This window comes from Cherax quadricarinatus, chromosome 43 (genome assembly GCF_038502225.1).
Source record: "Cherax quadricarinatus isolate ZL_2023a chromosome 43, ASM3850222v1, whole genome shotgun sequence".
Taxonomy (NCBI): Eukaryota; Metazoa; Arthropoda; class Malacostraca; order Decapoda; family Parastacidae; genus Cherax; species Cherax quadricarinatus.
Window position 1 is genome coordinate 8192659 of NC_091334.1, and position 22871 is coordinate 8215529.

General features: G+C 39.6%; 1 protein-coding gene across 5 annotated transcripts in view; it reads right to left on the reverse strand.

Moving 5' to 3' along the window:
• The window catches only part of LOC128694235 (transmembrane and coiled-coil domain-containing protein 6), a 62773-nt gene that overhangs the window by 11837 nt on the left and 28065 nt on the right, over positions 1–22871 (reverse strand). For all 5 annotated transcript variants that reach the window (XM_053784255.2, XM_070093553.1, XM_053784257.2 and 2 more), the window contains 2 exons: positions 16792–16973; positions 1796–1979 (listed from right to left, as the gene is read on the reverse strand). In XM_053784255.2, the coding sequence (XP_053640230.1) occupies positions 1796–1979; positions 16792–16973 (366 nt within the window). The remainder of the gene's footprint in view (positions 1–1795; positions 1980–16791; positions 16974–22871) is intronic.

Consider the following 22871-nt stretch of genomic DNA (forward strand, 5'->3'; position numbering starts at 1 on the left):
CTGTTCAGAAATTGTAAACTAAAAATTATTTAACATGATGCAATGCAATAAAAATTTTCACCATTTTACACAAAATGTCCAAATCTGCACCTACACTTTTGAATTTCACTCCACCATCAAATTTTTTGGCACATTTGTTGAATGTTTTAAGGTAGGTCGCTGAGGATTTTGGAAGTAATCCAAGCCATTCCAGGATGCTAGGAATGGGAACTGCTTCAACAACTTTGGCCACAGGACACATGAATATGCCAAATGTTAAAGAATTTAGTCCTTGTTACTGTATCCAAGTGCTGAAAATTCTGAAGCCAACTGGATGAGGTCTTAAGAGTTATAAGTGAAGTAAAATAAAGTTGGAGGATCTTTAGGACTAGAATAATAAAACAAATGAAGTCGGTAAATATAGAGTAACCTCTTTGACCTTGCATGTACTGGTACCAGCATGGGCATGCCAGACACAAGATTTGTTTTCTAAACTCAAATCACACATCCTGTCCAGCAACTAACTGCATACAGAACTGTGATTATTATTATAATCATAACCAAGTGCTAAACCCATAAGGGTCAAACAACACTCTTCTCTGTGATTACCTACATTACATAGTCTTTTCAAATAGAATATTAACAATATGCCATGATACTAGGTAAGGGATACCAAAGTTCTGAAACTAAAATCATCAATTAACTACTGGTAATTTTATTTACTATATTTTCAGCCATATATCTAGCAACCTATTTATATATTTGTTCATTTCCAATCAATCAAATCTTACTAATCAAATATAGTAAAAAAAAAATGGTGTTGGCCATATACAGGTTACCAATTTTCTAATAAAATAATAATAATAACCTTTATTTCTACAACATATACAGGCCTAGTTGATATCAATGATATACTACTATATAGAAAGCCCCTTGTTAAGCTGAGCATTTCAAGAAAATTAGGTCAATTTTGTTCCCAGGATGCAACCCACACCAGTCGACTAACACCCAGGTACCTATTTTATTGATAGGTGAATATAGACAGCAGGTGTTTTGAGGAAACACATCCTAATGTTTCCACCTGTACTGGGGATCGAACCATGGACTTCAATGTGTGAGCGGAGTGTGCTAGCAACTGAGCTATGGGACATAAGAAGTCAAAAATTACAAATAATTAAAAGAAAACCACTGAAGTACACTTTTTCATATAAATCTCAAGGATATATCTAATTCATGTTACATGTTTAAAATTAAATCTGTTTTTCTAGTGAATATTCATGGCTGCATAATTTAAATATATTTTTATACTTCTATTATATTATTCTGGGAAGAGTCCTTCATTATAAAACTTCTTGTTGATTTAAATATGACTGACAATGCTCAGGGCATTAAAAAATCTGGAGGTGAAGTTAGAAAACAAAAATTCCCATTAAAACTAATTAGTGAATAATAATTTTCTCCTGTGTTATGAAATTAACAATTTTTATACGAATTAAACTCCAAAGTTAGTAGTTTGCTATCTATCTAGCAATGCCTATTCATGCCAGGTTACATTCTTCTTAATCAAGTTGATTTAGACATGCATTTTTTCAACACACACTACTTGTATGCAATGCATTAAAATACTTTCAAAAAGAATACCAGTACATACATCACTTTCTTCTAAATAAACTATCAATTACCAAATCGAAGAATACCAATCCAATGGGTATACATTCCCATATGACCAAAATGTTACAAAATACTCACATAATCATCATAACACACTGCAGAAATTACAAGTTCTTAAAGCTATTGCATGAAGGTAACAACTTACTTGCTCATTAATTAATTGCTCCATAACTGTAAAAGCTGCTTCAATGATGCCTTGGTCAACCAGGAGGGAACACATTTCTTGATGCATTGATAACACAAAGAGGCACCAGCCCACCTCTGCTACAGGATCACCATGATTTAGGGCACTAATGAGCTTTTGCACCATATTTGGTTTGCACATCTCCCTTATATGGAAAGATTTAAATATTAATGAAAGATTACATAGGTATGCATAAATAATTAACCCAACAATAAATATTTTAATTTCAACTAGATGAATCAAAGATTCATGAGCCTCATGCATTCAATCTTCCCTCAAAGAAATTAGAATTCAATACAGGAGCATTTACTTAAATGCTTCTAACCACTCGCAAACAGTAGAGATTTGTCTTTTCATAAAGTGCAAAAAAGGGCAAAAAGGCATAATACCGTGACTGGAACAATACTTAAATAACCTGCACATAAGAGAGAGAGCGAGCTTGCAATGACATACAGTACTTGAACATCTTGGTTTTGGCCTTTCCTTCACCACTTCACTTACCCCTCACACTGGCATTGACCTGATTAGCTCTTTTAATTCCTTTCATCAGTCTCATTCTCATAATCTTCCTGACCTGTCCACTTTTCATGGCACTCTCATCCCTGCTCTTGATAGTCTGTTGTCCAAGAATTACCACCTTCCTCGCCACTATCAACTTGCCCTCTCTTCTCTTAAATCTAACATTATCAAAGGTAACTCGGTAGTTATCCTTGATCGTGAGGATTACCTCTGTAAAGCTGAAGTCTTGCTCTCTAACTTACATACCTACACTCCTCTCGTTTCCAACCCTCTTGGTTGCATCAACAGAACTTTCAACAAGAAACTGAGGGCACTCTCTGACCTCTGTCCTCCTGACTTTGACCTTGTTCAACATTTTCATGTCATTTGTCCCTCTCTACTGCATTTCTATGGCCTTCCCAAAACTCATAAACGTGATATTCCTCTACATCCCATCATATCATCTAGAGGTTCTGTCTCTTATTCTCTTACTTCTTAGCTGGCCAAAACCCTCACTCCTTTTCTTGGTACTTTTTCTCCTGTCTATCTTTGTCACTCTCAAGACTTCATCAAATGTGTTCGCTCTCTCCCAACCTGTAAGATGCTTAGTCTTGACAATGAATCCCTCTTCACCAATGTCCCTCTTGATAATGTTCTTAATTTTCTCAGAGAGAAGGCTAATGAAGGGTTACTTCATCTCCCTATACCTACTGATGTCTTTCTTGATCTTATTTGCCTTTGTGTGGACTCAAATTCCTTTTCTTTCCAAAGCAAATATTATTCTCAAACCTTTAGTATCACTATGGGCTCTCCTCTATCTCCTGTTCTTGCTAACCTTTATATGGAATACTTTGAAACTATTCTTCTTCCTACTTTCTGCTGTGTGCCCTTCCCACTGGCTCCACTATGTAGATATCTTTGCTCTTTGGCCTCATGACTAATTTCTTCCAACCAGTTTTCAATGCCCTTAATAATCCTGCCCCTTCCATTAAGTTTAAAGCTGAATGGAAATCTAATTCTTTGCTTCCTTTCCTTGATGTACATGTCCACTGTTCGGATACAGGTTTTGCTTTTTCTGTATATCACAAGCCTATGCACAGTGGCATGTACATTCACTACATTTCCCATCATGCTTCCTCTGTCAATAAAAGTTTTCTCATTTCTCTCTTTCTCCATGCTCTCCACATTTGTGACTCTCAGTTCCTTGAATCAGAAATTTCCACTCTTCGTAATTCATTCTCTCATCTTGGCTACCCTTCCCATTTCATAAACTCTGCCTTCTCACGTGCTAAACAGACTTTCTTCTCTCCCAAACTCTGTACTTCTGGGAAATCACTTGTTCTCTGCCTTCCCTATATTTCTTGTTTTTCTAATCTCAACAACTCTCTCCGTTCCTTAGACATCAAACTTACTCTTCACCAAACTAACACTCTTTGTACCAATCTAGTTTGTACCTCTCCTCCCGCTATAGATGCTCCTGGTGTCTACTCTACTTCTTGTTCCTCTTGTTCTCTTCAGTACTTTGACAGTACTTTCTGACAGACTCAAGGAGCACAAAAGTAGTGTCAGGCTTGCTGACATCAACAACGCTCTTTTCTGTCATGTCAGACATCACAATCATCCTACTGACTGGTCTTCAGCTAAAACTGTCTACCCTACTTCCAACTTTCACAATCACCATCTCATTGAATCCTCCCTTATACACAACTTTCCTTGAATAAATCTTAGTCCTTGCTTTGTCTCTGTAGATACCTTTCTTTCTGATTACACTGTAAAACGCTCCAAACTTCAGAACACCTGTGAATTAACCTGATTCTTTTTTCTCCTTTTCTTTCTAATTCTTCCCCTTTCCTTTTTTCCTTTTTCTTGATTGGATTTTCTTTTTTCTGCCTTGAGTGTTTGGTCCTTTATTTCCCCCCACATCCCCATGTTTTTGGTCTTACCCCTTGTGGGTCCTTAGCTCTCCTGCAGTGCTCCTCTTTCTTGGCCTTAGACTGACTCCACTGCTACTGCCTCTCTACTTCCTTTCCTACTACCTCTCTTGCCCCATCCCTGTCAGCTGGTATATACACTGCCTCCTCCTCTTTTCTGTTAGTGTGACTTTGTAAATGGTCCAAGTCGGACCAAAACATCGTTGTAAGCACCTCTCTTTTATGTGCGGGTTGTGTGTGTATAAAGCACAATATTTTCACTTAGGCTAACTTTTTCAGTCAATCAGGATCCAGTGTGAAACTTTCCACAATATGGTCTGGTAGTGAGAATGAGGAATAGGATTGGTTTCCGGTGGCAAGTAGCATAGCTTTCAATTAAGTCAAAGAACGTATACTGTACTGGATCAAATTTATTTCAACCACCCTGATTAATACACACCATGATCATTTCAACCCCTTTCACTGTCCAGATCCCTGAAATTAGCCCTTTGAGGGTCCAGAGACCAAATCTCAGAGTGACAGCCAGGGTCCAAGAATTTTCAAAAAAAAAAATTTTTCTTTTTTCTTATGAAATGGTACAGAATCTTTTTCTGAAGGCAATAAAACAAAAAGTACAAAATTTGATGGAAAACTGACTAAATTATGCTCTCGCAAATTTTGATGCATCAGCAATATTTACGCATCAGCGATTTTGCAGACTTTGACTCCCATTTTAGGCCAATTACATTATTCTTAGCTATTTCGCTAGCATTGCTTCTATTTTATCGATTGATCACAAGAAATTGCCCAGTCAACTGTTTCAACTACCCAATAAAGTGATTGGAAATTGGTAATTTGGCCAATTTAACAAAGTTCAAAATATTCCAATTTCAAAATAGGGTCCAGAAAAAACAATGCAGACATTCCTGGCACTAAAATAACATTTCCTCTGTTCATTAGTTACATTTTCAGGTTTTACAAATTAATTCCATTTTGATTTTGTCTTCACATAATAAATTTTTATTCACACCAAAAAATGAAAGATTTACTGTTATGCAATATTGTAGTAATTGTTTAAATAACATCAGCACATTCATGAATGTATATTAGACCCACCAGTTGATGCGTATTAGATGCGTGACATTTGTTTACTCTTGAATATCGGCAAAAATTGAACAGTTCTGCTACTTTAAGCTCAATTTCAAGCCATTTTCAGTAATAAAACCAATCAAAATCATCTCTATTTCTGTAATGTATCTTCCATTCTATCAAATGCGACCAAGAAATCATGAATACAACCGTAAAAAACATATGAAAAACACCACAAATTCGTTGTTTTAATCCAAAATTACGGTCGTAGTTTTTTTCTCTCATTATGCACTGCGTGTTTCAAGATTTGTTTTTTTGTGGTGCACCACATAGATGTATTCTCTCATATCTAGGCCCAAATTTGCCTCTTACAGCTTATCTGAGTAAGCTGAGCTCACGGCATACATCTACAGCTTTGACCCTGGCTTCAAAGCTGTAGATCTACAGGACGGACCCTGAAAGGGTTAACCCTTTCAGGGTCTGTCCCGTAGATCTACGGCTTCACGTTGAGTGTCCAAACCGTAGATTTACGCCAAAATTCTAGCGCAGTCAAATTTAGCACTCATAGGCCTACATGTGAGAGAACGAGTCTGCGTGGTGGGTGTGCGCCATAAACAAAAAATCTAGGCGCCCGCATAGCATTGTGGATGTGGAAAAAGACACTTATGTACAGTTCAGGACATTTATTAAAGGAAACATTTCGCCACGAGTGGCTTCTTCAGTCCTAATACAGAGAAAACTAAGAAAACATATATATATATAGTGGCAGGAGTCAGGTGAGGTGACGCGTGGGTAGAGGTGGTAGTAGCAGTCAAATTGAAGAAAAGCCTCCAAGTTACATCATTTTACCGGTCAGCAACGTTGCCACTAATGTTTCAAAAATGTTTGACAGAAAAATGCCTAAAATATTTACCAGCTCTTCAACTACTATTAGGAACCTGATACAAAAACCCAAGCATGATTCTGGCACAAGTGCAGGAATCTACACTATACCATGTGGGGGGTGTGACAAAGTATATGTAGGGGAAACAGCCAGAACTCTGGACATTAGGATAGCAGAACACAAAAATGCTTGCAGAAATGATGACCGCAAAAATGCATGTGTTCAACATGGAGACGATGTTGGACACCTCATGAAATTCAATGAAGCTAAACTAGTTATTAAAGAAGACGACTTAAGACGGAGAAAGTGCATTGAAGCTGCACTAATTTCTGTCAGTTACACTATAAAGCAAAAATCCGGTAGTTACAGTATTTCAAAATTACTAAGCAAGAGGATATTACCCATCCTGGGAACTGGTGTTACTTGATGCCAGCAGGTCCCTCTCTAGCCTCACCTCCTTAGTTCCATTACTACTACTACTACTACCACCTCTACCCACGCGTCACCTCACCTGACTCCTGCCACTTATATATGTATGTTTTCTTAGTTTTCTCTGTATTAGGACTGAAGAAGCCACTCGTGGCAAAACGTTTCCTTTAATAAATGTCCTGAACTGTACATAAGTGTCTTTTTCCACATCTTGTCGGTATCACCATACCATTTCCTCCGCATAGCATTGTGGGAACGCCGGCTCAGTTACCCTTGTTCACCATGCCTCATCGCAAGTCAGCTCTCACTCCCCGGAAAATTGGGACTCTCCTCTTCCTATCTGATAGTTCTGACACTGATGGAAGTGGAAATGAAGACGAATTCTATGGCTTTGATCAGTTAGTGACCGAAAGTAATGACCAGGATATCGATAATAGTGCAGAAAACCCTGACGATCCTCAACCTTCTACCTCTGGTGTGGGCACTCATGACTCACGGTCGGCTGTGCCTCAACGCAAGAGAAAACTAATATTTTTGCGTGGCCAGGCCTCTGACTTCAGTAATGATGATGATAGTGACGTGGATTGTGATTTTATTGCGCTTGACGATCATTCGAGTAGTGATAGTGAGGAATCATATTTACCAGTGAAGCGTCGGTATGTTCGCCGCCGCATGCGCTCGGGTAGTGTACCCTATGCTGTGCCCAGGGGACGGAGTACATCCTGGAGTACATCCCGGAGTACATCCCGTGGCCCTACACCAGGTTTGGATAGTGATAGTGAGGATGATGTGGCTACACTTGGCATGGATAGACCACAGGCATCAGTAGATGGTGGTAGTGGTGATGGTAGTGGCACCGCCATGCGTGGCTCACCACCCCAGGCTGGGACCCACGCTGCTGACTCGTCAGTTCAAGGACAAGGCGGAGCGTCAGCCACCAGCCCACCACAACCACAACCACCCACACAACCAGCCTATGATGTCCAGTATCCACCAGCAAACCGTATCTGGGATTGGCAGCAAAATCCCAATTTTGTTCCCAAGCCCCACCACTTTGATGACTCTCAAAGTGGAATTCTACCTACTTGTCCCCTTGGAACCACGGCCAATGAACTGGAATTCTTTGAATTATTCTTTGACCAGCCATTGATGGAAACTATTGTCAGGGAAAGTAATAAGTATTTTGAGTACACCATGGCAAATATGATCATATCACCACAGTCAAGACTACACAGGTGGAAAGAGACGACTGTTGCAGAAATGTATTTGCTTTTTGCAACAAAAATGCTTATGCCTCATGTCTATAAGCATAATATAAAAGCATACTGGTCCACAGATCGGCTAATTTCTACCCCGGTCTTCAGTGAAATCATCCCAGTGAACAGGTTTATCTTACTGTTACGTATGTTGCACTTCTCTGACAAAACCAGGCCTGACAGAAGTGACAGGTTATACAAGATTAGAAATGTTTTCATGTATCTCAAACAAAAGTTCAGCATATACTTTTATCCACTCAAGAATCTTGTAATTGACGAGTCTTTGATTTTGTTCAAAGGTAGACTGTCATTCAAGCAGTATATACCGAGCAAGAGGAAACGCTTTGGTATAAAACTGTTTGTACTCTGTGACTGTGACAGTGACCTGGTGTTGGATATTGTTGTATACACGGGAAGTAAAACATTGAAAGATACCAAGATGTTATTGGGTATCTCAGGTGACGTAGTGAGAAGCATGATGGCACCTTATCTTTGGTAAGGGGCATACATTATATACCGATAACTGGTACACAAGCCCATTACTCAGTGATTTCTTGCGAGTGAACAAGACAGATGTGTGTGGCACAGTGCGTTCTAATCGTAAACATATGCCCAGGCTCAACGCAGGTGCTCGTGGTGATGATGTGCAGGTGTTTACTGCCAATGACATCATGGCATTACGGTGGCATGACAAACGAGATGTCACATTGTTGACAACCATTCACCATAATGAAATGCAAGACTGTGGCAAAGTTGATCGAGTGACTAATGAACGTATTCGAAAACCAGTGACAGTGATTGATTATACACAAAACATGCGCTTGGTTGACAAATGTGACATGCAGATTGGTTTTGTTGATTGTGTTCGTAAGAGTTACAAGTGGTACATGAAACTTTTCTTCCATCTCATGGACATTTCAATGCTCAATGCATATAATATGTACTAAATAAAGACTGGCAACAGACCACTGTATGGTGAATTTTGTTTGTCTGTTGTCAGACAACTCATAATGAAGTACCGGGTAAGAACACCTGCTATACAACAAGGTCCTCGAATTCCTCAGGATATACCCAAGCGTTTGAGGAGGAAAGGTGATCATTTCATAATACAGCTTCCTTCAACTCAGAAGAAATTTGCTCAGAAGAGATGCATCGTCTGTGCACAAACAAAACAACGTCAACAAAGATGCAAAGACACTCGGTTTATGTGTGAGGAATGTAAGGTGCCTCTGTGCATGGTGCCTTGTTTCAAGGAGTTCCACAAGCTCCAGCAGTTCTAAAACCATGTCCAGTGATTGTAAATATGTAAATATATGATAGAACATTAGTATTATACAAGATTTGTGCATGTTTATTGTAATAAACAACAGTGGTAAACAATAATATGACAATAACTTTAGTGCGGTTATTGTGCTCAATACAGTGAGTTTATATATATACATTATATACAGTATTGGTCTCTCAGGCCCCAAATGTTAGTAGGAAAAGAAAAAAATTGGAAAAGAAAAGAAAAAACTATAAAAACCGCTAAATAAAGTAATGCGCGTATGTGGAATTCGTCGATGTTGCCGCCACCACATCATTTTGGACAAACTTCTTGGCACTGTATCTCGGTAAGTACTGATCAGAAATTTTTTTTTGTCTTATTACCTTCACAAAAATATGCTCTTTAATTCTGTAAGAAAAAATATTTTTTTTTTTTTTTCAAAATTTCTTGGACACTGGAGCACCACTTCAGATTTTGGCCTTGGACCCTGAAGGGGTTAATATTGCTCCTAATGTTCACACAAAAAAAAGGTTCTTCTGAAATAGCAGAATCTTTTCCTGAAGGTAATGACACCAAAAGTATGAAATTTCATGGGAAACGTACAAAATTATGCCAGCACAAAGTTAGTGTCAGGGTCAATTTAAGCAGTGATGATTTTACCCACTGAGTCCCATTTTATGTCAATTCTATTACTCCCTTCGACCAATTTCTTAGCTATTTTGTTAGTGTGCTTTCCATTACAGTGGACCCTCAACTAACGGCGGCATTAAGTAACGGCAAATTCATCTAACGGTGCTCTTTGGCGTAAAAAAATGGCTCTACCAATGGCGAAAAACTCATCTAACGGCATTCGTCCTGAATGTGTTCATGCAGCTGGAGCGTGGTTGAGTGGACCCAGCCACTCCAAGACTCAGTGTGCCATTGTTTACAAGCCGTTGAGGTCGATCCCACATGTACCTGCGATATACAGTGGACCCCCGCTTAACGATCACCTCCCAATGCGACCAATTATGTAAGTGTATTTATGTAAGTGCGTTTGTACGTGTATGTTTGGGGGTCTGAAATGGACTAATCTACTTCACAATATTCCTTATGGGAACAAATTCGCTCAGTATTGGCACCTGAACATACTTCTGGAATGAAAAAATATCGTTAACCGGGGGTCCACTGTATTTTGTATTATTCCAGTGTTTTTAGTGCTTGTAACTGTTAAATAAGCCACCATGGGCCCCAAGAAAGCTTCTAGTGCCAAGCCTGTGGTAAAAAGGGTGAGAATTACGATGGAAATAAAGAAAGAGATCATTGAAAAATACAAAAGTGGAGTGCATATGTCCGAGTTGGAAAGGCTAAACAAGTACCATTCAACCATCAGTACTATCCTGGCGAACAAAAAGACAATCAAGGAAGCTGTTGTTGCAAAAGGTGCAAATATGTTTTCAAAATGGAGACCACAAATAATTGAAGAGATAGACTGTTATTGGTATGGATAAACAAAAAACAATTATCAGGAGATAGTGTTTCACAGTCAATTATATGCTTTCTGGCAATAGCCTGGAACCTATCCTGCTGTATAAGTGGGGCCCTACTGTATTTCAGTAGTGTCTTCCATTCTATCAAATGATACCAAGAAGCAGCCATTAAAACCATCCTAGAAAACACCTCAAACTCACTATTTTAAATCAAATACAGTGGACCCCTGGTTATCGGCTGTAATCCATTCCAGAAGGTCGGCCGATAACCGAAATGACTGAAAACTGAATTAATATTTCCCATAAGAATTAATGGAAATACAATTAATCCGTTCCAGACAAAAATATTCACAAAAAAATAAATTTTTTAACAATTATGCAAGCATTACATACCTTTATTGAAGGCTAATGCTGGCTTCTGGAAGACAGGGAAGAGCAGAGAGGGAGGAGTTAGTGCTTTGAAGGGGAATCCCCTTCCATAAAGACTTTATGTAACAAAGCCTTCTCTGGGGTTACTTCCTTTCTTTGTCTTTTAATGCCACTATGACCAGCTTGAGAGTCACTGGACTCCCGTCTCACAAAATAACTGTCCACAGTGCTCTGTTTCTGGCATCTCTTTAAGATTTTCCTGAAGAGGGACAGGATTTTGTCACTAAACGTGTTGCAGATATGACTTGTTTCAGCTTTGTCAGGGTGGTGTTTCTGTACAAAAGCTTGCACCTTAGTCCACATTGCACACACCTCTTTAATCTCTGAAGAAGGCACCTCCTTCACTCCCTCTTCCTCCTCCTCTGAAGCAAGTTCCTCAGCTGCAGTCTGTTGCTGTTCAAATTGAAGCTCTTCCATATCCTTGCCACTCACCTCCAACCCCAGGGACTTCCCTAGTGCCACAATAGAGTCCACAGGGTTGGCAGGGTCAGGGTCAGGGTCAGGGTCAGGGTCAGGATCAGGATCAGGGTCAGCCTCAAACCCTTCAAAATCCCTCTCTTGGACACAATCTGGCGACAGTTTTCTCCAAACAGAGTTCAAAGCCTCACCATGCCTTACAACACTGTGTATGCCACTCCGCTTCTTAAATCTATCAAACCATCCTTTGCTGGCCATAAATTCATAAACTGCAGCACTTGCTCCAGGCATTTTCTTTGCAAGATCCTCATGCAACTGCCTTGCCTCTCACAAATGATAGACTCCACAACACTGTCTCCCACTAATTCTTTTTCCTTAATCCACAATAATAATAATTTTTCCATCTCTTCCATTACTGGTGGCCTTTGTTTAGTTAGAAAAGTTACTCCTTTTGCAACACTAGCATCTTTGATATGTTCTTTCTTTGCCAGGATGGATGTAATTGTTGATTTAGTTTTGCTGTACATCCTGGCAAGTTCCGCCACCTTCATACCACTCAAACTTTTCTATCACTTCACGCTTAAATTCCATGGTGTTTCTCACTTTCTTTACCACAGGAACTTTCTTTGGACCCATGGTTACTTATTTCATAGTTGCACTGCAGAAAAAAACAAACACTAAAAACAATGGAAAACAAGCAAAATGTTTGGATGTATGAGCAGAAGCTTCCTCAGCCACCGAGAGACAAAGCCAAACTGACGTGAAAGCGGCCCCAGGCAGCGGATAGACGCGTCCCAAATGGCCAATAACCAAATTAACGGCCAATAACCGAATTAGCAGCCGATAACTGAGCGCTGAAAAGCCTGCCGATAACCGGGGGTCCACTGTATATGGTCAGTTTTGCTTTTCCTATCATACACTGCATGGAGCAGGTTACTAATCTTTCTTCTTCTTTCTTTCAACACACCAGCCATATCCCACCGAGGCAGGGTGGCCCAAAAGGAGAAATGAAAGTTTCTCCTTTTACATTTAGTAATACATACAGGAGAAGGGGTTACTAGCCCCTTGCTCCCGGCATTTTAGTTGCCTCTTACAGAGGAAGAATTCTGTTCCACTTCCCCATGGAGATAAGAGGAAATACACAAGAACTAGAAAGAAAATAGCAGAAAACCCAGAGGGGTGTGTATATATATGCTTGTACACGTATGTGTAGTGTGACCTAAGTGTAAGTAGAAGTAGCAAGACGTACCTGTAATCTTGCATATTAACGAGACAGACAAAAGACACCAGCAATCCTATCATCATGTAAAACAATTACAGGCTTTCATTTTACACTCACTTGACAGGACAGTAGTACCTCCCTGTGTGGTTGCTGTCTACCAACCTACTACCTTTAAGGTTACTAATCATTGGGGTTAATAATACAAACTAAGTCTTCAGTAAAACTTTTGAGGATTCAGTATATTCAGTATGTGAATATATTACTTCATGATATGATCCTCATGTTCTTTTCAAATATTTCATTGTTTATTTCATAAATTACCCTTTCAGTGTCCAGACCTCCAATCTGAAACTTGTCCACAGGGTACAAGAATTTAAAAAAAAAATTTTTTTGTTATTTTTTCTTATGAAATGGTAGAGAATGTTTTTCTGAAGGCAATAAAACAAAAAGTACGAAATCTGATGAAAAACTGATGAAATTATGCTATTGCAAATTTTGCCATGTCAACAATACTAATGCATAGGCGATTTTGCCCACTTTGACTCCTACTTTAGGCCAATTACACTGTTCCAGTCAACCAAATTCTTAAGCTATTTCACTAATATGCCTACTATTTTATCGACTTAGCACAAGAAACTGCCTAATCAACTATTTCAACTATCCAATAAACTCTTCAGAAACTGGTAATTTGGCCAATTTCACACAAATTTCAGAATATTTCAATTTCAAAATAGGGTCCAGAATAAACAATGCGAGCATTTCTGGCACTAAAATAATATTTCCTCTGCTCATTAGTTGTGCTTCCAGGCTTTACACATGAATTCCATTTTGATTTTTTATTCACCCAAAGAATTTTTCTTCACTTCAAAAAATAGAAGAGTTATTGTTATACAATATTGTAATAATTATATAAATAATATCAGCACATTCATAAATGCATATTAGACCCACCAGTTGATGTGTGATATGATTTGCTTACTCCTGAACATCAGCAAAAATCAAACATTTCTGCTACTTTGAGCTCAATTTCAAGCTATTTTCAGTCATAAAACCAATCAAAATCATCTTTATTTCTGTAGTATATCTTCCATTCTATTAAATGAGAACAAGAAACTGTAAATACATCCATAAAAAACATGCAAAAATACTGTACACCCAAAGTCCCCATTTTAAACCAAAAACAGGGTCACAGTTTTTTTTCTCGTTATGCCCTGCATACTGCAAGATTTTTTTGTATGGTGCTCACTTACCACATAGACCCATTCTCTCATACCTAGGCCCAAATTTAATGCTCACAGCTTATCCGAGTGAGTAAGCTCATCACGTGGTACTACGGCACGGCCCCTGGTTTTAAACCCGTAGGACAATGGCATGAACCCTAAAAGGGTTGAAAATTTATAGCTTACATAAAATATTAATTAGAAAAGAAAAATGCTGTCTAATGGACATTATTTGCACTTATTTAGCAAGTATGGTGGGAAGCTGGGAGCCACTATGTGAGGCCTAGTAAGCAGATTTAGAAAATCTATGGAGGGTACAGTACTACCCAAATTTCACATATCACTTTTTTTTTATTTATGATGTATATTCTAGAGGTTGTTATGCACACTATGGATATTTTGGATGCACTTCTTTAATTGAGTTTACATGAATTTGAACTACATATTGTAGCTTACTGTACCAGCATATTCTTTGATTACAATAATAAATATGGAGGAAAACTCTCCAAAAACATTGCAAGTTTTAAGATGCATTGATTAGTATGTGAGTTATGGTTAGCCTAAAAAATGTTATCTAAAAATATTTCAAGATAGTGAAAGGTACATAAATGGTTGAGGAAGACACACAAGCTTTCTTATTTGAATTAAATACCAGAAATTAATCTCTACATAAGGCTAATAATTATAGTCTACTAGGTATGTAATGCCCAAGACAAAATAAATATAAGCAAGAATTATACAGTCAATATTTGATAAACATACCAGAAGATTGTAAAGATGAGCCTGGCCCATGATCTGACTCTGGGAGTAGAAACACACTCAATACTCATCAAAGGTATATCAAAGGCAAAGGTATGTGCTAGTCACAGATCTCACATTATTTGCAACTTCTGAATGGGAATGTTAGTAAAAATGCAAAACTATGGAAGCAATAAGATCACTTGTGGCATTAAAACATTAAAGTATGAAAGAAAACCTTCTAATAGAAGAGAAACCCAAAAGGATTTGACCAGTAGAGCAAGGAGAAGCTGACACACATGCCATTGACCAGTAGAGCAAGGAGAAGCTGACACACATGCCATTGACCAGTAGAGCAACGAGAAGCTGACACACATGCCATTGACCAGTAGAGCAAGGAGAAGCTGACACACATGCCATTGACCAGTAGAGCAACGAGAAGCTGACACACATGCCATTGACCAGTAGAGCAAGGAGAAGCTGACACACATGCCATTGACCAGTAGAGCAAGGAGAAGCTGACACACATGCCATTGACCAGTAGAGCAAGGAGAAGCTGACACACATGCCATTGACCAGTAGAGCAAGGAGAAGCTGACACACATGCCATTGACCAGTAGAGCAAGGAGAAGCTGACACACATGCCATTGACCAGTAGAGCAAGGAGAAGCTGACACACGTGCCATTGACCAGTAGAGCAACGAGAAGCTGACACACATGCCATTGACCAGTAGAGCAAGGAGAAGCTGACACACATGCCATTGACCAGTAGAGCAAGGAGAAGCTGACACACGTGCCATTGACCAGTAGAGCAAGGAGAAGCTGACACACATGCCATTGACCAGTAGAGCAAGGAGAAGCTGACACACATGCCATTGACCAGTAGAGCAAGGAGAAGCTGACACACATGCCATTGACCAGTAGAGCAAGGAGAAGCTGACACACATGCCATTGACCAGTAGAGCAAGGAGAAGCTGACACACGTGCCATTGACCAGTAGAGCAAGGAGAAGCTGACACACATGCCATTGACCAGTAGAGCAAGGAGAAGCTGACACACATGCCATTGACCAGTAGAGCAAGGAGAAGCTGACACACATGCCATTGACCAGTAGAGCAAGGAGAAGCTGACACACATGCCATTGACCAGTAGAGCAAGGAGAAGCTGACACACATGCCATTGACCAGTAGAGCAAGGAGAAGCTGACACACGTGCCATTGACCAGTAGAGCAAGGAGAAGCTGACACACATGCCATTGACCAGTAGAGCAAGGAGAAGCTGACACACATGCCATTGACCAGTAGAGCAAGGAGAAGCTGACACACATGCCATTGACCAGTAGAGCAAGGAGAAGCTGACACACATGCCATTGACCAGTAGAGCAAGGAGAAGCTGACACACATGCCATTGACCAGTAGAGCAAGGAGAAGCTGACACACATGCCATTGACCAGTAGAGCAAGGAGAAGCTGATACACATGCCATTGACCAGTAGAGCAAGGAGAAGCTGACACACGTGCCATTGACCAGTAGAGCAAGGAGAAGCTGATACACATGCCATTGACCAGTAGAGCAAGGAGAAGCTGACACACATGCCATTGACCAGTAGAGCAAGGAGAAGCTGACACACATGCCATTGACCAGTAGAGCAAGGAGAAGCTGACACACATGCCATTGACCAGTAGAGCAAGGAGAAGCTGACACACGTGCCATTGACCAGTAGAGCAAGGAGAAGCTGACACACATGCCATTGACCAGTAGAGCAAGGAGAAGCTGACACACGTGCCATTGACCAGTAGAGCAAGGAGAAGCTGACACACATGCCATTGACCAGTAGAGCAAGGAGAAGCTGACACACATGCCATTGACCAGCAGAGCAAGGAGAAGCTGACACACGTGCCATTGACCAGTAGAGCAAGGAGAAGCTGACACACATGCCATTGACCAGTAGAGCAAGGAGAAGCTGACACACATGCCATTGACCAGTAGAGCAAGGAGAAGCTGACACACATGCCATTGGCTTATATTAAATATTAAATCTAAGGAAAGATCAAATGTTTACCAGTATTAATTAGAGCAGTATACAAGTTGTGAATATTAGGAAATATGCTGTATACTTATATGAACTTACTTAATTCTTTCAGGAACAGTTGAGAGGTACTGCATTAAAGCATATGCTGTAGATTGCAATACATGTGGTGAATGAGAATTAAGTAGATTTATCAAGCTATCCTCAACTCCTTGAGTCATCAACAACTTGCATACACTCACATGTGCTCCACATAAATTACCAATGCACCATGCACATGGATCCTGAAATAAATGGAGCAATTAACCTCTAGACAAATTTATTTATAATAAAAATAATTGCAATATCCACAAAAATTTACAATGAGGGCTGCCTGCCCAAAGTTTTTCTTAATCTACAAAAAAGAAATCATATTGAAAATACAAGGGAAAATCTAAAAAAATCTAAGAAGAATAAATGAAAAAATGGGTGAGAGGAATTAGGCAGAAGTGTCTAGAGGTGTAAAAACATAAGATAGAAATACAATGTAAAATGGAAGAAAATGGTCAATGAAGACTTTGAGCATGGTGGTTGGTAATAAAAATATGCAAATATGTACATATACAACTAAAGAACCCCAATGGAAATAAATCACTCTGACTGATTATCCTAGGTTCTCTACACATATGCTGCTATGTATGATAATCTATGTAACTGTATTGTGTATACCTGAATAAACTTACTTACTTACTGACTTACATGGAGAAGAACCTTTCAGCAGTCTAGTTGAATAAGAAGGAAGCCCTGAGGCATGAGGCTATCATAAATACCATACAATTTTTTAGAAGCCAAGGCTAACTACAAAACCTACAAATGTGCTAAGATTTTGTACACTATTTCCAACAACAAAAATATTACTGTAGCTTAACATTCACATGTAGTAGTAGTATATTTTATTAATGCTAGTAAATTTTAAAATACTGTACTATCTAAGTTTGACTTGAAGAATTTAATTTTCAGCCCAAATAATGATCAGATGAATAAAAAGGCAGAATACCATGACTGGAACAATACACAAATACTCTGCTCATAGGCAAATTTACGATAACGTTTTGGTCTGACTTGGACCATCAACACAGAAATATGAAGAGAAGAGAGCCAGGATACATACAAGAGGGGGCGGCAGCAGCAGCAGCAGCAGCAGCAGCAGGACAAAACCCCCATAGAACAGGACCCACATAGGCAGAAAACAGGAAAGGCAAATAAAATATAGGAAAGGAGAAGAGGTAAGAAAAGAAGATAAAGATCAGATAAAGTCATGAGTATTCTGAAGTTTGGAGCATTTGATAGTGTAATAAGAAAAGAAGGCATCTACAGAGACAAAGCCAAGACTATGATTCATATTAAGAAATTTATGTACAAGGATGATTTAACAAGATGGCATTTGTGAATGCAGAGGGCCAGTTAACAAGATGACTCGGATCTATAATATGACAAAAAAGGGCATTGTTAGTGTTGGCAAGGCTAACATTTCTTTTGTGTTCTTGAAGTCTCAGGAAGAGCAGGCAGTTTCTCTTAAAGTATTGGAGAGGACATGAGGAGCAGGAAATGGATTAGTCTCTGGAAACATCTGTGCAACTAGTTAATGGTATGAGTCAGACTAAAACTTCTTCATACATTTCAGTCTCATATGATACATATTTTTCAAGTCATTTATTTACCATACATATTCTAGTATAACTTGAAGTTGTGTATGGGTCAATCCCTGTCTTTCTGCCAAGGATTTCCCAATTTTTCTCATGTAATCTACTCTAGTTTTTGAGACTTAAAAAAGTCAAATGGCTTGAATGTGGAAAATATTCCAGCCAAACTTGAAAAAATAGCACTGAAAACAAAAATTACTTATGACAAAGCAAAATATAAAACAAAAGGAGTACTACAGTTAGTCTACTTGCTCCTACTCACTCTTTGTTTAGCATAAGAACAGAGGAACACTGCTGGAAACTTATAAGCCCATGCTAGGAAAGCCCCACTCATTTCCAACTCTTTTTATCTCATCTTATCTACTGCAATATTTACTATTCTTGCTGTCTGTTGTCTGTGGGTACATAGGCACCATCACCAACTATTACTTCCACCAGAATAGAGTACCCTTGATCAACACCTGCACTCTCAATAACAGTTTACCAAATTCTGTACATTTTTTGTTTATATTCCATTTATGCATGTGTGAAGATAAGTTTTGAGATTTAAGAGGGCTTTGACCAGGGTGTGATCATTCAGTGCTCTTGGCAATAAGAAAAACAATAACACCTATGAACATTCAAGGTAAAATTAGCTATCAATCTAATTTTTTTTTTTTTCAACAAGTTGGCCGTCTCCCAACAAGGCAGGGTAACCCAAAAAAGAAAGAAAATCCCCAAAAAGAAAATGCTTTCATCATCATTCAACACTTTCACCACACTCACACATAATCACTGTTTTTGCAGAGGTGCTCAGAATACAACAGTTTAGAAGCATATACGTATAAAGATACACAACATATCCCTCCAAACTGCCAATATCCCAAACCCCTCCTTTAAAGTGCAGGCATTGTACTTCCCATTTCCAGGACTCAAGTCCAACTACATGAAAATAACCGGTTTCCCTGAATCCCTTCACTAAATATTACCCTGCTCACACTCCAACAGATCGTCAGGTCCCAAGTACCATTCGTCTCCATTCACTCCTATCTAACACGCTCACGCACGCTTGCTGGAAGTCCAAGCCCCTTGCCCACAAAACCTCCTTTACCCCCTCTCTCCAACCCTTTCGAGGACGACCCCTACCTCGCCTTCCTTCCCCTATAGATTTATATGCTTTCCATGTCATTCTACTTTGATCCATTCTCTCTAAATGACCAAACCACCTCAACAACCCCTCTTCTGCCCTCTGACTAATACTTTTATTAACTCCACACCTTTTCCTAATTTCCACACTCCGAATTTTCTGCATAATATTTACACCACACATTGCCCTAATAGCATGAATAAATACTATAACACCAAGTTAAAATACCCAGAATCAATTAAAAAATCCCATTAAACAGTTCATGCCAAGGCTCTTGAAAGTTTCCAAGATCCTTACAGGAACCACAGTACAACAACTAAAAACCACGATAAAAGCAGAAAGAGCTCTTGTGGGCAAAGTTAAAATGTGTTCCACAGTTAGCTGCACACTACCAGCTTCACAAACCTGCCTGGTAAATGGTTAACCCTTTCACCATCTCCTGCATATACATACATTCTTGAGGCCAGTGGCACTTACATATGTATATACATTTTAATCATACCTTTGACGAGTTTCGAGTTTTCCTACTACTAAAGCCTGGCCCTGGGCCAGGTTTGTCTAGTGCCCTCAAATATGCTGTGATCAGTAAATTTTGGCCTAAACATGAGAGAATGGGTCAGTGCAGTATGAAAAGGAATTCTGCCCCACACAGTGTATTATGGGAACTGCTACCCTCTGATCTTGTATTTGGGTTAAAATAGTGACTCTAAGGTAACATTTATGGAAAGATTCAGAGTAAACAAGTTAGCCAGTCTTGAGTCCTGGAGGCAGGAAGTACAGCACCTGCACTCTAAAGGAAGGGTGAGGGTGCTGCAGTTCAGAGAATCATCTGAACTGTAACGTCAGCACGTTCTTAACAAGACAAGACATTGATTCAATGAATAACGATGAATGTTTCCTCTTTTTCAGTCCACCTTACCTTGCTGGAAGACAGCTAGTGTTAAAAACAAAAATCTGCTTGAAAAGAGATGCAATATTGGTTAAGTATTGAGGATGGTAACAATGGTAACTCTGCAGTGTTCAGCTGTTCTGCTTGTAACTAAACTGAGGGAAGAGGGTGGCACAAATGAAACTAAAGGATATTACAGGTTGACCATCACTAATCCAGCATCATCAGGACCTGCAGGGTGCTGGATTAGTGATTTTGCTGGATTACAGAGTGGTTAGGTTAGAATACACTTAAACCCAACAGTGATATTTACGCATCAGCGATTTCACCCACTTTACGCCCAAATTTTGGTCTATTCCATTGTTCCAGTCTACCAAACTCATAGCTATTTCACTATTATTCCTTCTACCTCTGTCAAATGAGTACAAGACACTGCCCATTTCAACTGCATATTTCAACTACCCAACAAAGTGGTCAGAAATTGGTAGTTTGGTCAATTTCACACAAATTTCAAGAGATGCCAATTTCAAAATATTTTTTATTATTACTATCACACTGGCCGATTCCCACCAAGGCAGGGTGGCCCGAAAAAGAAAAACTTTCACCATCATTCACTCCATCACTGTCTTGCCAGAAGGGTGCTTTACACTACAGTTTTTAAACTGCAACATTAACACCCCTCCTTCAGAGTGCAGGCACTGTACTTCCCATCTCCAGGACTCAAGTCCGGCCTGCCGTTTCCCTGAACCCCTTCATAAATGTTACTTTGCTCACACTCCAACAGCACGTCAAGTATTAAAAACCATTTGTCTCCATTCACTCCTATCAAACACGCTCACGCATGCCTGCTGGAAGTCCAAGCCCCTCGCACACAAAACCTCCTTTACCCCCTCCCTCCAACCTTTCCTAGGCCGACCCCTACCCCGCCTTCCTTCCACTACAGACTGATACACTCTTGAAGTCATTCTGTTTCGCTCCATTCTCTCTACATGTCCAAACCACCTCAACAACCCTTCCTCAGCCCTCTGGACAACAGTTTTGGTAATCCCGCACCTCCTCTTAACTTCCAAACTACGAATTCTCTGCATTATATTCACACCACACATTGCCCTCAAACATGACATCTCCACTGCCTCCAGCCTTCTCCTCGCTGCAACGTTCATCACCCATGCTTCACACCCATATAAGAGCGTTGGTAAAACTATACTCTCATACATTCCCCTCTTTGCCTCCAAGGACAAAGTTCTTTGTCTCCACAGACTCCTAAGTGCACCACTCACCCTTTTCCCCCTCATCAATTCTATGATTCACCTCATCTTTCATAGACCCATCCACTGACACGTCCACTCCCAAATATCTAAATACATTCACCTCCTCCATACTCTCTCCTTCCAATCTGATATCCAATCTTTCATCACCTAATCTTTTTGTTATCCTCATAACCTTACTCTTTCCTGTATTCACTTTTAATTTTCTTCTTTTGCATACCCTACCAAATTCATCCACCAATCTCTTCAACTTCTCTTCAGAATCTCCCAAGAGCACAGTGTCATCAGCAAAGAGCAACTGTGACAACTCCCACTTTATGTGTGATTCTTTATCTTTTAACTCCACGCCTCTTGCCAAGACCCTCGCATTTGCTTCTCTTACAACCCCATCTATAAATATATTAAACAACCACGGTGACATCACACATCCTTGTCTAAGGCCTACCATACACCTGCAACATCTGCCACATTGCCCCCCTATCCACCCTGTCATACGCCTTTTCCAAATCCATAAATGCCACAAAGACCTCTTTAGCCTTATCTAAATACTGTTCACTTATATGTTTCACTGTAAACACCTGGTCCACACACCCCCTACCTTTCCTAAAGCCTCCTTGTTCATCTGCTATCCTATTCTCTGTCTTACTCTTAATTCTTTCAATAATAACTCTACCATACACTTTACCAGGTATACTCAACAGACTTATCCCCCTATAATTTTTGCACTCTCTTTTGTCCCCTTTGCCTTTATACAAAGGAACTATGCATGCTCTCTGCCAATCCCTAGGTACCTTACCCTCTTCCATACATTTATTAAATAATTGCACCAACCACTCCAAAACTATATCCCCACCTGCTTTTAACATTTCTATCTTTATCCCATCAATCCCGGCTGCCTTACCCCCTTTCATTTTACCTACTGCCTCACGAACTTCCCCCACACTCACAACTGGCTCTTCCTCACTCCTACAAGATGTTATTCCTCCTTGCCCTATACACGAAATCACAGCTTCCCTATCTTCATCAACATTTAACAATTCCTCAAAATATTCCCTCCATCTTCCCAATACCTCTAACTCTCCATTTAATAACTCTCCTCTCCTATTTTTAACTGACAAATCCATTTCTTCTCTAGGCTTCCTTAACTTGTTAATCTCACTCCAAAACTTTTTCTTATTTTCAACACAATTTGTTGATAACATCTCACCCACTCTCTC